Source organism: Mercenaria mercenaria, chromosome 4 (genome assembly GCF_021730395.1).
Source record: "Mercenaria mercenaria strain notata chromosome 4, MADL_Memer_1, whole genome shotgun sequence".
NCBI lineage: Eukaryota > Metazoa > Mollusca > Bivalvia > Venerida > Veneridae > Mercenaria > Mercenaria mercenaria.
Genome location: NC_069364.1, coordinates 94,713,631 through 94,726,590, shown reverse-complemented (window position 1 = coordinate 94,726,590; position 12,960 = coordinate 94,713,631). Strand labels below are relative to the sequence as shown.

Here is a 12,960-nt window from a genome sequence, read left to right as displayed (position 1 = left end):
TGTTAACAGTCAAATTGTTGACGACGGACTGACGACTGACGGACGGCGACGGACACAGGGTGATCACAAAAGCTCACCTTGAGCGCTTCGTGCTCAGGTGAGCTAAAAATCAGGGCTCAAATGTAACTTTTTTGACCACTTGCAAATTTTAGCAAGCAGCTTTTTTTCTTACTTGCTAAATCTGAAAATCTACTTGCAAATTTAGACTTTCAATTAAAAATGTTATAATATCCTTAAAAATCGTGTAAGAACATTTATATTGTTTGCAGGGTTTTCCTTGACTTACAACTTTGTGCGTTTTAGCTCAAAATGACCCTCAAAATTATTCTGAACGAATCATTGAAGGCGCAACTTAAATACCGCCCGAAATTACGACGACGCGAATTTTCGTACCCATTATAATAAGTAAGTACCAATGCACACGTAGGTACAAAGTAGTAAGGTAGACTGCACATCAGATAGACCTCTAAGTCTCTCTATTCCGTAAACCCTTCAACAAAAATGGCACACCAACATAAAATGATGTGTTTTCTGTCATCTGCATGTGAGGAAAACCCTGCCACTGCCTCGTCCTCAAATGAAACCGAATCTGCAAACATTAAAAACCGCGGCAATTTCGACTATTATTTGTATTTGAACAAAAATTGGTGTGACATTTTTATCTACTCGCATTCCTTGAAATCTACTCGCATTTAGCAAGTTAGCGAGTGCAAAATTTGAGCCCTGAAAATTGACTTATAACACTGAGCTATCACCCGTTATATTATAGCCAAGTATACTATTGCTTTGAACCAGTGTCAGATCTGCGTATAGGTAAATCAAGTTTATTTAGTGTTAGTGTAATTATTTGCTCAAAAGCTCTTACAATTTAAAAATAGTCAATTAACAAACCTCCTGGTAAGATTCAATTTTCTGACGATCCTCCTCAGCAATAAGGTCATCATAGAGGTCAAGATCATTCATATCATCAGCGTTACCATCACTCATGTCAGACTGTAAAATATTGTCAAAATACATTCACTGAAAGAACTTAAAACACTGCTGTTAAGGCCATCCTCTAAAAATTGCTGAACTCAGAGAACAACCAAATGATAGGTAGGTGATAGGTCGGTGATTTAACAACAGCTGTCACAGGAGACAGCACGCTCGCCTATTTTGATGCTGGATAGTGAAATTGGGCATATCTGAGGAAGATGAAGCTGTCACTGGAGTTTTAATGACTCAAATGGGGATGAAGATTTTGGACAATAGCTTAAGTCTCAAAACATTAAATCAGTATTAAAAGGAATATAATTCTTGGAAAACTTCTGCAAAAGTAATGCACCATGTGTCCTATCATGAGGCTATTTCGGAACAACTATTTTAGTAATACAGAAGATACAGCAAAAGTGCATCGCAACTTGAACCGAAAATTCTATTAGTAAAATGAGGGCATAACTCAGAACAGACTGGTGATAGCATTATCAAACTTGTGTTATATGATATGAGTGATGATGTGGAACAACAATTTTAAGTTTGATTAAATCCATTTAGTAACAAATGAGATATAAAAAGCATAAAAATTAAACTGAAATTCTAAGTAAAAAGGGGATAAAACATAAAATATTTGATGAGGATGATGATCTGGAAAAACTAATTTAAGTTTTAATCGAATTCATTTAGGAATGCCAAAGATACAGTGAAAGTGCACCACAATTAACCTGAAATTCTAAGTAAAAAGGGGACATAATTCATGAAATACTGATGCAAGAGTTATGGCCCTTGTATTATATTATGTGGGTGATGATGTGGTACAAATATTTAAAGTTTGAATCAAATCTATTTGGTAATAACAGAGATAAAGTGTAAGTGCATCAAAATGTGAACCTGAAATTTTAAGCAAGGAAGTGGGTAATTAAAAACAATAGTGTGCAAAAGTTATTGTCCTTGTGTCATATGATGCGGATGATGATGTGGTGCAACAGTTTAAAGTTTGAATCAAATCTGTTTGGTAACAAGGCAGTCTGAAAGACAGCTAAATCCCCCGCCACTGCTATGGATAGTGAAAGGGTAAACCCTTGACCTTTAGCTGTGACCTGGACCTTGAACTGACATGACTGACTCATGAATTCTGCGCAACGTCTTGATGAGGTGATCATTTGACCCAAGTTTCATGAAAATCCTTCAAGGGGTTTAGGAGATACAGAGCTCAAACCTTTGACCTTGAGTTGTGACCTTGACCTTGAGTTGACATGGCTGACTCATGAGTTCTTGATGAGGTGAACATTTGACCCAAGTTTGATGAAAATCCTTCAAGGGGTTTAGGAGATACAGAGTGGACACAAAATGGAAGGCTCAAACCTTTGACCCTAAGTTGTGACCTTGACCTTGAGCCGGCATGGCTGACTCATGGGTTCTGCACAAAGTTTTGATGAGGTGATCATTTGACCCAAGTTTCGTATGAATCCTTCAAGGGAATTAGGAGGTACAGAGCAGACACAAAATGGAAGGCTCAAACCTTTGACCTTCAGTTGTGACCTTGACCTTGAGCTGGCATGGCTGACTCATAAGTTCTGCACATCGCCTTGATGAGGTGATCATTTGACACAAATTTGATGAAAATCCTTCAAGGGGTTTAGGAGATATAGAGCGGACACAAAATGGAAGGCACAAACCTTTCACCCTAAGTTGTGACCTTGACCTTGAGCCGGCATGGCTGACTCATGGGTTCTGCACATCGTCTTGATGAGGTGATCATTTGACCCAAGTTTCATGAAAATCCTTTAAGGGGTTTAGGAATTATGGAGCGGACACGAAAGTGTTACGGACAGACGGAGACCATTCCTATAACCCCCCACCACTTGTGGCGGGGGATTAATAACAGAGATAGAGTGAAAGTGCACAAAAACAATAACCTGAAATTTTATGTAAAAAGGAGGATAACTCATTGAATACAGGTGTCACAGTTATGAACCTTGTGTCAAATGATGTAGGTGATGATAATGAACAATTATTTTAAGTTTGAATCAAATCCCTTCTGAAATAACAAAGATATAGTGAAAACGCATCAAAATTAACATAAAATTCTAAGTAAAAAGGGGACATAATTCATGAAAAATTGGTGCCAGAGTTATGAACCTTGTATGATGTGGATGATGATGTGAAAAAACTATTTCAAGCTTGAATCAAATCCATTCTATAATAGTTGAGCTAAAGAGAAAGTGTGTGTTTGTGTGTGTGTGTTCGGGTTTAACGTCTTTTTCAACAATTTTTCAGTCATATAAACGACGGTGTCTACTTGTAGCAGTGAGCACAATGCCCAACTTTATAGCGCTGCTTCACATTATACTGACACTGGGCTGACCAGTCCTAGCACTATCCTCTTAATGCTGATAGCCAAGCGAGGAAGCTACTTGTAACATTTTTTACGTCTTTGGTATGACGCGATCAGGGATCGAACCCACAACCTCCCGCACTCGAAGTGGGTGCTCTACCACTAGGCTACCGAGGCGGTCCTAAAGTGAAAGTGCACCAATGTAAAAAGGGGGGATAATTCATGAAATATTGGTGCCAGAGTTATGACCCTTGTGCCAGATGATGTGGGTGATGATGAGGAATTACTAATTAAGTTTGAAGCAAATCCATCAAGTTATAACAAAGATAAAGAGAAAGTGCATCAAAACTTGAACCAATGTGAAGACGCGGAAAGACGCCGATGCCGGGTCGAGTAGGATAGCTCTCCATACTTCGTATAGACGAGCTAAAAATGAAAATGTTCAATGTTCTAATGTCATTATAACTGAAAGAAGGGAGCAGGATATTTGAACAATGTATAAAGAAATTTAGTGGTAAAAATGATAGTAAATCTGCTCTGACTGTTTTAATATCATGCCAAATTTAATGACAACTGTGGAATTTGTTAACATCATCAACAGGCTATACACTACAGGTAGCAGTATTATAAACACTGCTGTTATAGATTGGATAGTTTCACATAATTTGCACTGTAATATAATGTAATCTAGCAAACAAATATTGAAAAATGCTTGGTTTTATATCCTTACAAACAAATGATCAAAAGGCAGGGTGTCATTTGATGTGACAAAGACTCAAACTGTGATGTATTGCAACTGGAGGTTTGCATACAATACTCACACAAATAAAGATTAAAGGTGCCTATACAACGACTACTTTTTAAAGTCTGTTAGATACCCATTTGTTATTTCTTCACATTGCAAACTGACCAATTAACCTCCTTTTCAGGATTACACATCAGATTTCAAATGTGAATGAATGGCTAGCCAGTCAATAGTCATAACTATTTGCCCGAGGATCCACAGACTTTGGGGACAATAGTTTTGACTACTGACTGGGAAGTCATTCAATAAGTGTTTTATTACACAACATCAAAAATAAATTTTATATTCTATCCTCCGACAACTTTTGACTTTAGCCTGAACTATAGACCTATAATCAGCACCATGGATTGGTGATACATGTATATTTAACTATGAGGTGTCCATGTTATAATACTACTAATACTACTTTATTATAATAAATGAACCTGTGATGTTGTCCATGGTTTTGAGGTATCAGGTTTATTCTGTGAGTCTGATATCAAAGTATCCTCCGGCTTGGGTATGGACTCCGTTTCTGACTGACTCACGTACATGTCATCAATATCTCCATACAGGTCTTCGTCTGAAAATATTAGTAACTTAAATCAGGGCTGGCAGGTATTTCCCTGGGACGGGAGTTCCCATCGGTTCTTACCAGGTATTCCCATCCTGGAAAATACTCATGAAATTGCAAAAAGTGGAGAAATACTGCAAAAATGACTCCAAATTAAAAGAAAATGCTGTTTATTGTAACAAAAACATTTATAAGATATCTGAGTGTATATCAATATTTAAAGAACACCTGCATGAGAAAACACTGTACAAGTAATTCCCAAGAATTCCCTGTACTTCCCGCCATCCTGAGAAATATGAGTATTTCCTGCCTTAATGCTAACCATGACTTAAATTCTAGCAGTCAATTTCCATGACCTTTCAAAATAATTGATAATCAGGGCTAATGTGTACATTAAACTTATAACTCTTTAGAAGTTTGCCTGACATCCACTTTCCACCTTTCAAAATTGTTATCTAGACACTCAAGCTTCTAGCTCATTAAAAACATGCATATATGATGGTCTACTGTAACATGTCGCTAAAAACAAAAACTGAACAATTGTACAGAGTAAGATTTGATGAAAAATAGCTACACTCTCTGTTTGCTGCAGGTTTAAACCTCTGTACCAACCTACTTAAGATGCTAAACAAAACAAAATATCTCTCTTTTGGCTTTTGCAAAGTGCTAATCAGCCGAATGTCTAAATATGTAAAAAAAAGTAAATACCTGAAGATTCATCTTTCGATGAAGAAGCCATTTTGTAATACCAATTAAACTCTTGTCATCAATACAAACTTCGTAGGTGTAACTTGATCAATGTTCAGACACTTCCACAAAATACAAGCGTAGTGTTAATCTTGATCTCCTACAAAAAACACAACAAAATTATTTTCTGTAAAAATCTTTGTAAGCAAGTTGTCCTGGAGAATGAACTGTCTAGAACTTTCACTCATACTGCTGTAATTTATACTTGTTCCGTAATTCACTCAAGGTAAAATGATTTTTATCCAGAGCAGCTAGAAAGAGAAAGTTATTTGTCAGGTCTAAATTAGACATTTTTCTTCTTAAGCCACCAGCTACAGGAAAAATAAGACAGTGATAGTGATTGCCATTTAAAATGCTGATTTACTGTCCCAAAATTTCTTAATAGTTGTTGAAGGTATACAAATGTCACATTTGTGTACGTTTGTATTACAGGAACATCAACGTTGAACAGTTCTGTCTTTTTTTGCTTTAAACCTCATCATTTATAAGGGCTCTAAAAGCCCTGTATGGCTCACATGACCTAGTTCTTACCCTAGATTTCGTACAAACAAACATTCTGACCAAGCCTTATGTAGAAAATGTGGCCTTTAGAGCGTTAACAATGTCTTTCTATAATCTGACCGTGTGATCTAGTTAGTTTTTGACCTAGATAATCTAGTTTCGAACTTGACCTAGATTTCATAGAGACAAACATTTTGACAAAGTTTTATGACAATCAAGTAAAAATGTGGCCTATGGAGTGTTAGCAAGGTTGTTCTATGATCTGACCTACTGACCTAGTTTAATACCTTAGGTAACCCAGTTTTGAAAATTACTTAAATTTCAAATATTCTAACGAGTTTTATGAAGATCAAGTAACAAATCATTGAAATGTGGCTTCTAGTGTGTGAACAATGTTTTTATTATTATTTGATGTAGCCACCTAGTTTAAGACCTTGTGTAACCAAGAATTAATTTGACATAGACTTTACCTATAAGAGACATTCTGACAAAGATCACCGATGATAAAATGTGTGTAAACAAGGTCTTTCCATGATTTGACCTAGAGAGCTAGTTTCTGACCTCTGGTGCATTTAAAGCTAAATAAATGTGTATGCCAAAAATCTACTGGCATTTACATGCCTTTTAAACAGATGTTTTGATTAAAAGAATGGACAGTGTGGCTAGTGAATTTAGATTTTGCACATGAAAGGAAAACCTTAAATTAATATAGATTTATAGGCATACAGATTTAACAATAAAAAGTATCAGAGACTATAAATGGGTCAAACTCAAACAACAATAAATTTAGGCTTTGAAAGAATCTAAGAAGGCCTCCTAGGTGTAAAAGACATAAAAGTTCAGCATCTCAGAAATTTCCAGAGCCCAGACCATGATTTGAATGGTAACAGGTCACCACATTCTAGATCAAAGAACGTCTATTATCAAAACGGCTAAAATCAAAAGACAGCCCAGACCATGACAGAAAAGTTTTTACCATTAAAATATGAAACAGTTGGTATTTACTTTCTACTATTTAGTTAAGTAATTTTTTTAAAGCAATTAAATACAAACGCAGTCGTTTTTCTAACTAGTCCTTTAAGGATTATGAAGAAACTTATAATTAATGACACATAATCAGAAATGGCATAACCCTTGGTAAGATAATTTGTCCGTAACTTGTTTATTTTGGTTTATGAAGTATTAATTATTTTCCCACATAATTCTTTATAATTTCTGTCTCAGTTTCTTACACCCAGATATCACAACACTGTTTGTGTAGGCCAAAGAAGTATATACAATTGCAACAGGAGATAATCTCACGTAGTCTCGTATCACTGCGTTAACCGGCGTTATCGTATTGAAGCGCTTTGCTGACTTGGATCACATCAACAGTCTGACAACAAACGCTTACTGAAGAATAACACCGACGATATGGCCGACCAAATCGGGTCAAATTTGACCACTGTCGATTTCTCAGACTTTGAATTATAAATTCATTCCTTCCCCGTGTAGAAAATACTAACAACATTAAACAAGAGCACCGCCTTGCGGGTGCTGACGCTCATCTGATTTTTTTTGTATAATAGAAATATTGTCCTACCCATGATTTTCTTAGTCTAAAAAGGGCCATCACTCTTGCAAAAAGCAGGATAGAGTTATGTTTCTTGATGCACAGTGTCCACTTATGATGGTGAAAAACTGTTGCAAGTTTTAAAGCAATAGCTTTGATAGTTTATGAGAAAAGTTGACTTAAACATAATATTCAACCAAGAAAATGATTTTTCTAAGTCCAAAAGGGGCAATAATTATTGCAAAAAGCAGGATGGAGTTATGCTGCTTGCTGTACAGGGTCAGCTTATGATGGTGAACAAGAGTTGCAAGGTTTAAAGCAATAGCTTTAATAGTTTAAGAGAAAAAGTTGACCTAAACATAAAACTTTACCAAGAAATCTGATATTTTCTAAGTCCAAAAGGGGCCATAAATCTTGCAAAAAGCAGGATGGAGTTATGTTTCTTGCTGTACATGGTCAGCTTATGATGGTGAACAAGTGTTACAAGTTTTAAAGGAATAGCTTTGATAGTTTAGGATAAAAGCTGACCTAAACATAAAACTTAACCAAGAAAACTGATTTTGTAAGTCCAAAAGGGGCAATAATTCTTGCAAAAAGCAAGATGGAGTTATGTTTCTTGATGTACAGGGTCTGCTTATGATGGTGAACAAGTATTCCAAGTTTCAAAGCAAAAGCTTTGATAGTTTAGGAGAAAAGTTGACCTAAACATAAAACTTAACCAAGAAATCTGATATTTTCTAAGTACAAAAGGGGCCATAAATCTTGCAAAAAGCAAGATGGAGTTATGTTTCTTGCTATACAGGGTCAGCTTATGATGGTGAACAAGTATTCCAAGTTTCAAAGCAATAGCTTTGATAGTTTAGGAGAAAAGCTGACCTAAACATAAAACTTAACCAGGCAACGCCGACGCAGACGCCGACAACCGCTCAAGTGATGACAATAACTCATCATTTTTTTTCAAAAAATCAGATGAGCTAAAAACCACCATTAACATTATAAACAAACGATCTGGTAGTGTTTTTCATGACACAAATTTTTATCGTTCTGCTTTGTTTCATACAAGATCTCATTCAGTTCCCACAAGATGTTGGCGAGATTCGCTCTATATGCATTTCAACTTGCCAATCTATTTTTAATATCTCTCTGCGTAGGCATATATGGCCCAAAAAGTGCACCTCTGCGCATAGATATTAGGAGTTACAAATGAATGCCTTTGCGCAGAAGTGCACATTCCTGGCCATATCTATGCGTAGGCATTCTGAAATTTGAAGACAAATTATTCAATTTGCTCATATTTCAAAGATAAAATTTAGTCTGTCATGTTCAAGATCATATTGGATTTCAGTGCTCCAGCTAGGATTAAAAAAGGACAGGGTGCTGGCACTGAAAAGGGCACTTCTGGGGTGGTGGTCGGTCCGGGACCGGGCTCCCCCGGGAAAAAAATATAACTGGTCCATGCATACAGTGCATTTTAACATACTTTAGGCATGGAATTTGGCATAATTTAGGCATGTTTTTGGCACACTTTAGGTATGGTCTTTTAATAGGCTATGTCTGTCATCTCTAATGCACCTATTTATTAATTAAAAATTCTGCTGTTTGTATTTTACTTGGCATTGATTTTCAACTTGTAACATTTCTTTGTAATTGCATACTGAATAACAATATCTATGTGTTTAGGCCTATTTTACTTGTTACAATTTCAGTACACATCTTCTCCATGTAGGCTACTTGATATTTATAAATTTATACCTGCAACATATTATATACAGAAAATAAAGTTTAAACTTCCACTTAAATAAATGAAATCAAGCAAAGTTTTTAACTTACAACAGTCTAAAAGCAAGTTTAGCACTTGTAATAGACATATTCCGGGTATCCAAAATTTTATATCCGGATATGGTTACACTTTTTTCTAAAAGTCGTCGAATGTCTGTTTTAAACAATATTTTTGAAAAAAATATTATGATGCAAAGACAGTTTAACAGCATTTCACAGTATCTGACATTAAAGTGTACCCTGTCATTACATCTTAGTAAACTAATTTCAAAGAAATCTTCATGAAAAATCGGCAACTTCACAAAGCAGACGACAACTTACTTTCGATTTCACAAACTTGTAAAACGATAAAATCAAAATATTTTCCTATTTAAATTTGATTGTGATCGATTTTTATTAATTACATATAAATGTCTGTTGTCTGGACTTAAGTTTCAGTTGTGTTTAAAGGGGTATTTACGACTATATTACCGAAAACGAAAGTACACTTTGACAGGTGGCGCGAAATGATAATGATTTCAGACTGGTTTGCAAACTGTTTTTACACTAAGGTTCAATGATTTTAATGCTAGTGGAGCAGTCTAAAATATCATGGTCTGCCTCGGGCACGATTACAGCAGGTAATTGTTTAATTGTTTGCTAATTATGTCAATGCCCCCCGGCGTGTATTACACGATAAAAAGGTGCAATAAAGCAGTGTATTATAATCACTGAGGCAAAAAAGGGAAGTTTGGCTAAAAAAAAGAAATGAATGGTTGTAAAATGGGCAGGGTGCCTGGCGGGGCAACAGGGCGGAACGAATTTCGGAACGGGCGATGCGCCCTGCTGTAAATAGCTAGCTGGAGCACTGTGATTTGAGCCATCCTGACCCGTTACCATCAGTTTCTTACTAAAATAATTGTGCCACTGGTTAGGTAACAGGGCCCTCGTTTGCCGATTTTTGGGGCCGAAATTCGGCCCCGTTCCCCCCTCGAAATAGTATGCTTTTTTCCCCCGAAGTATAGAAAAATTCCCCCTCGAAAGAAAAAAAAATCAAGCAAAAAATCGATACCCGATAGTCTTAGGAGCGTCTCGTAACTTAATGAGCCTGATAAAGTTTTACTCCTTCCTCTTATCAGTCATTTTCTACAGTAAAACTATATCCACGATAAACACGTGTATTCAAAATAAACACACGCGGTCATGCCCTCCTGCCTTTGATCTTCTGCTAAATTCCCGCTCTTTATCATGTGGACATGCCACGCTGATTTTTCTTTATCAGCAAGTTACGTCACGGCGAGTGAACATAGGTAATGAGAATCAATGAAGTGTTAACATTAATTGATAAAGCGGTACCCGTATTGAGCCTGCATACTGTCAAAAAGGCGCCAATTATTAAATTATCGTAATTAAGCGACCAGCTGATTACCGAGATTTCTTCATGCAAACTTTAAATAAGCTCATTGTTTAATGATTGTACCTTTATATCAACCAGAAAATCCACAAATTTAAATGGATTTGGAAAGTAAAAATAAGTTTAGAATGTCCGTTTACGATTCTAATTACACCCGATGACATATGCAATTTTTCCAAAATTCACTAAAAAAACTTGACACACAATGCAATTTTTAATGAAAAGTAGCATCATTATTTGAGGAACTATCTCTGGTTTACCTTAGTGGACCAAGTTTACTGGCAAAAACAACATTTCAGAGGACATTCCAAAAGTGTACCAGTATCCGGATAGTACGTTTTTGGATACATTTTTACAGTGTTTTAGCACTTTTCTGCTAACAAACAAAAATATTGAAGAAAAACCTCATCAAATTAAAATGAATTTTGATAAAAATTTATTTACAATATCAGATTATATGACCTGAAACAGAAATTATTATTATGTTATTATGATGTAACATGTTCTTGGTTTTAGTAGCTATTAATTACTTAGTATTACTTTATAAGAAAATATAGTCAATTGTATCGATGTGTTGGGGCAGGACTCTTGTATTTTGAAAAAGGACCCTTCAAAATTTTGACCCAGGGGTCCTGGGACTCTTGGGTTTCCAGGTCTAGTGGAACCCCTGGTTTTACTGATCTGTATAATACACGCGTTTTTCAGTTCCCGGGATGCGTTTATGCAAAGTTACTTAACTTTGAAAATAAAATGTCGCATAATGCACATCATACCGTAAAAAGATCACGGATGCAACAGGGGCGAAATGCGCAAAAAAGATTTGCTTTTTAAGCAGCATGCTCTCAAAAAAACAAACTACTGTCACAGACACCACTGTTTCATCAGGACCAGACATGCACAATCAGGTAGATACGATGAAGGGAAGCCCTGCTCCGGCTGCTGCTGAGACAATGTCCGTGGATACTGCTAGTGCTACCGATAATGACGACATGTGAACCTCGCTTGGATATCACATAACTGATTTAATAAAAGAGAATAAAAGTTGCCTGTTTTTAATAGATTATGTTCTGTACAATACTTCAGATATATTCACATTAGTTTGATATCTGTAATATTCAATTGACCTTAATTTCATATCTCCAGAATGAATTCCCCCCTCCCTTGAAAACGACGCGAAATTCCCCCCTCCAAGGGCCCCGGCCCCAATCCCCCAAAATGTAGAGAGGGCCCTGGGTAAACAAACAGTATAGATTCTTAATCAAGACTTCTGACCATTAGAAAATTTAAAAAATATCAATAATTAAATTATGGCAGGTGCAACTACAAAATTCATGGAGATGAACTATAATATCAGCAACATATGCGATTTGGATGTTTTTAAACTGATTGATATAAAGAGCTTGGCTGTCATCCCGTTATGGCGCCAATACCAAAATGTAAACAAAGCACTCTGCCATGTTCTAACGATCATATTTAAACTGGAGTAACGGCATTATTTCGGATTCCTTATATGATATTCAAACACTTATGTTCTACCTGCATTTTTGCACAATTAAACACTTATATTTTGCAATTTTAAATAATACGCCTTTTTCTCACTTGCCGTGCCATCTTATGGTTTGCTTGTTTGGTAGTTTACTTGAAACGATGTTGGAATAGGTTATCAATAAAACCCGGCCCGATCCGGCCCGGCCCAAACCACGGAAATAGCCGATTCCGATTGTACGGAAACCACCGGAAACTTACGGACGGAAGGCTAATATAATTACGAATGATATCGTGTCGATATCAACTTATATGTTTAGAATTTAGTAAAAAAACACTGACCTTTATGATGCCCGCGAGGAACTTCTTTGATGAATGGGTTAAGACTGCGTGTTCTCTCTGGTTGCAAAAACGTCTTAATATAATTTGTAAACTTGTACACAGAAATCGTTATACATAGCGTTGTTTTGACGAGGCTTCTAATTAGTTCCCGAAAATTTGTATCGTTATTATTATATACTATTTTATAATCACGTTTTGTCCAAAAAGCTGTTATAATTCCTCTCGGACCTCAGAGTTTTTGTTTCACATGTGTATTCCTAGTCCTGGCTTCCAAAACTCTACATGCCGCTTTTTTATATTTTGTTGTTTTTTTTTATAGTTGCGGCTCCCGTCCAAATCCAGTATATAAACCGAGAGCGCTGAAGATCTTAAGCTAGTGCATTTCCCAAAGCCTAAATATTTCTTTGTGTCCGGTAAGAAGCCTAAAAAACAGGTAGTAAATAGGCAGGGTTTTTTTTTTATACTTTTTTGTTCAATGAGACTTTACGGA

The 12,960-nt window shown here is 36.2% G+C and overlaps 1 protein-coding gene across 1 annotated transcript; it reads right to left on the bottom strand.

The window, feature by feature from the left end:
* Positions 1-466: 466 nt before the first annotated feature.
* Positions 467-12,321, bottom strand: LOC123552476 (uncharacterized). The gene is made up of 5 exons (XM_053542345.1): positions 12,243-12,321; positions 5,380-5,518; positions 4,544-4,680; positions 892-993; positions 467-589 (listed from the first exon to the last, which is right to left on the bottom strand). The coding sequence occupies exons 2-5, from the start codon at positions 5,408-5,410 to the stop codon at positions 467-469; spliced, it is 393 nt and encodes a 130-aa protein (XP_053398320.1). The 5' UTR covers positions 5,411-5,518; positions 12,243-12,321.
* Positions 12,322-12,960: the final 639 nt, after the last annotated feature.

Excerpts from the sequence above, each read along its gene's own strand:
- LOC123552476 (XM_053542345.1), bottom strand. The coding sequence starts at position 5,410 with ATGGCTTCTTCATCGAAAGATGAATCTTCAG. Across the intron at positions 4,681-5,379 it reads ATCGAAAGATGAATCTTCAG|ACGAAGACCTGTATGGAGAT; the intron begins GTATTTACTTTT and ends TAATATTTTCAG. Across the intron at positions 994-4,543 it reads AACCATGGACAACATCACAG|TCTGACATGAGTGATGGTAA; the intron begins GTTCATTTATTA and ends AATATTTTACAG.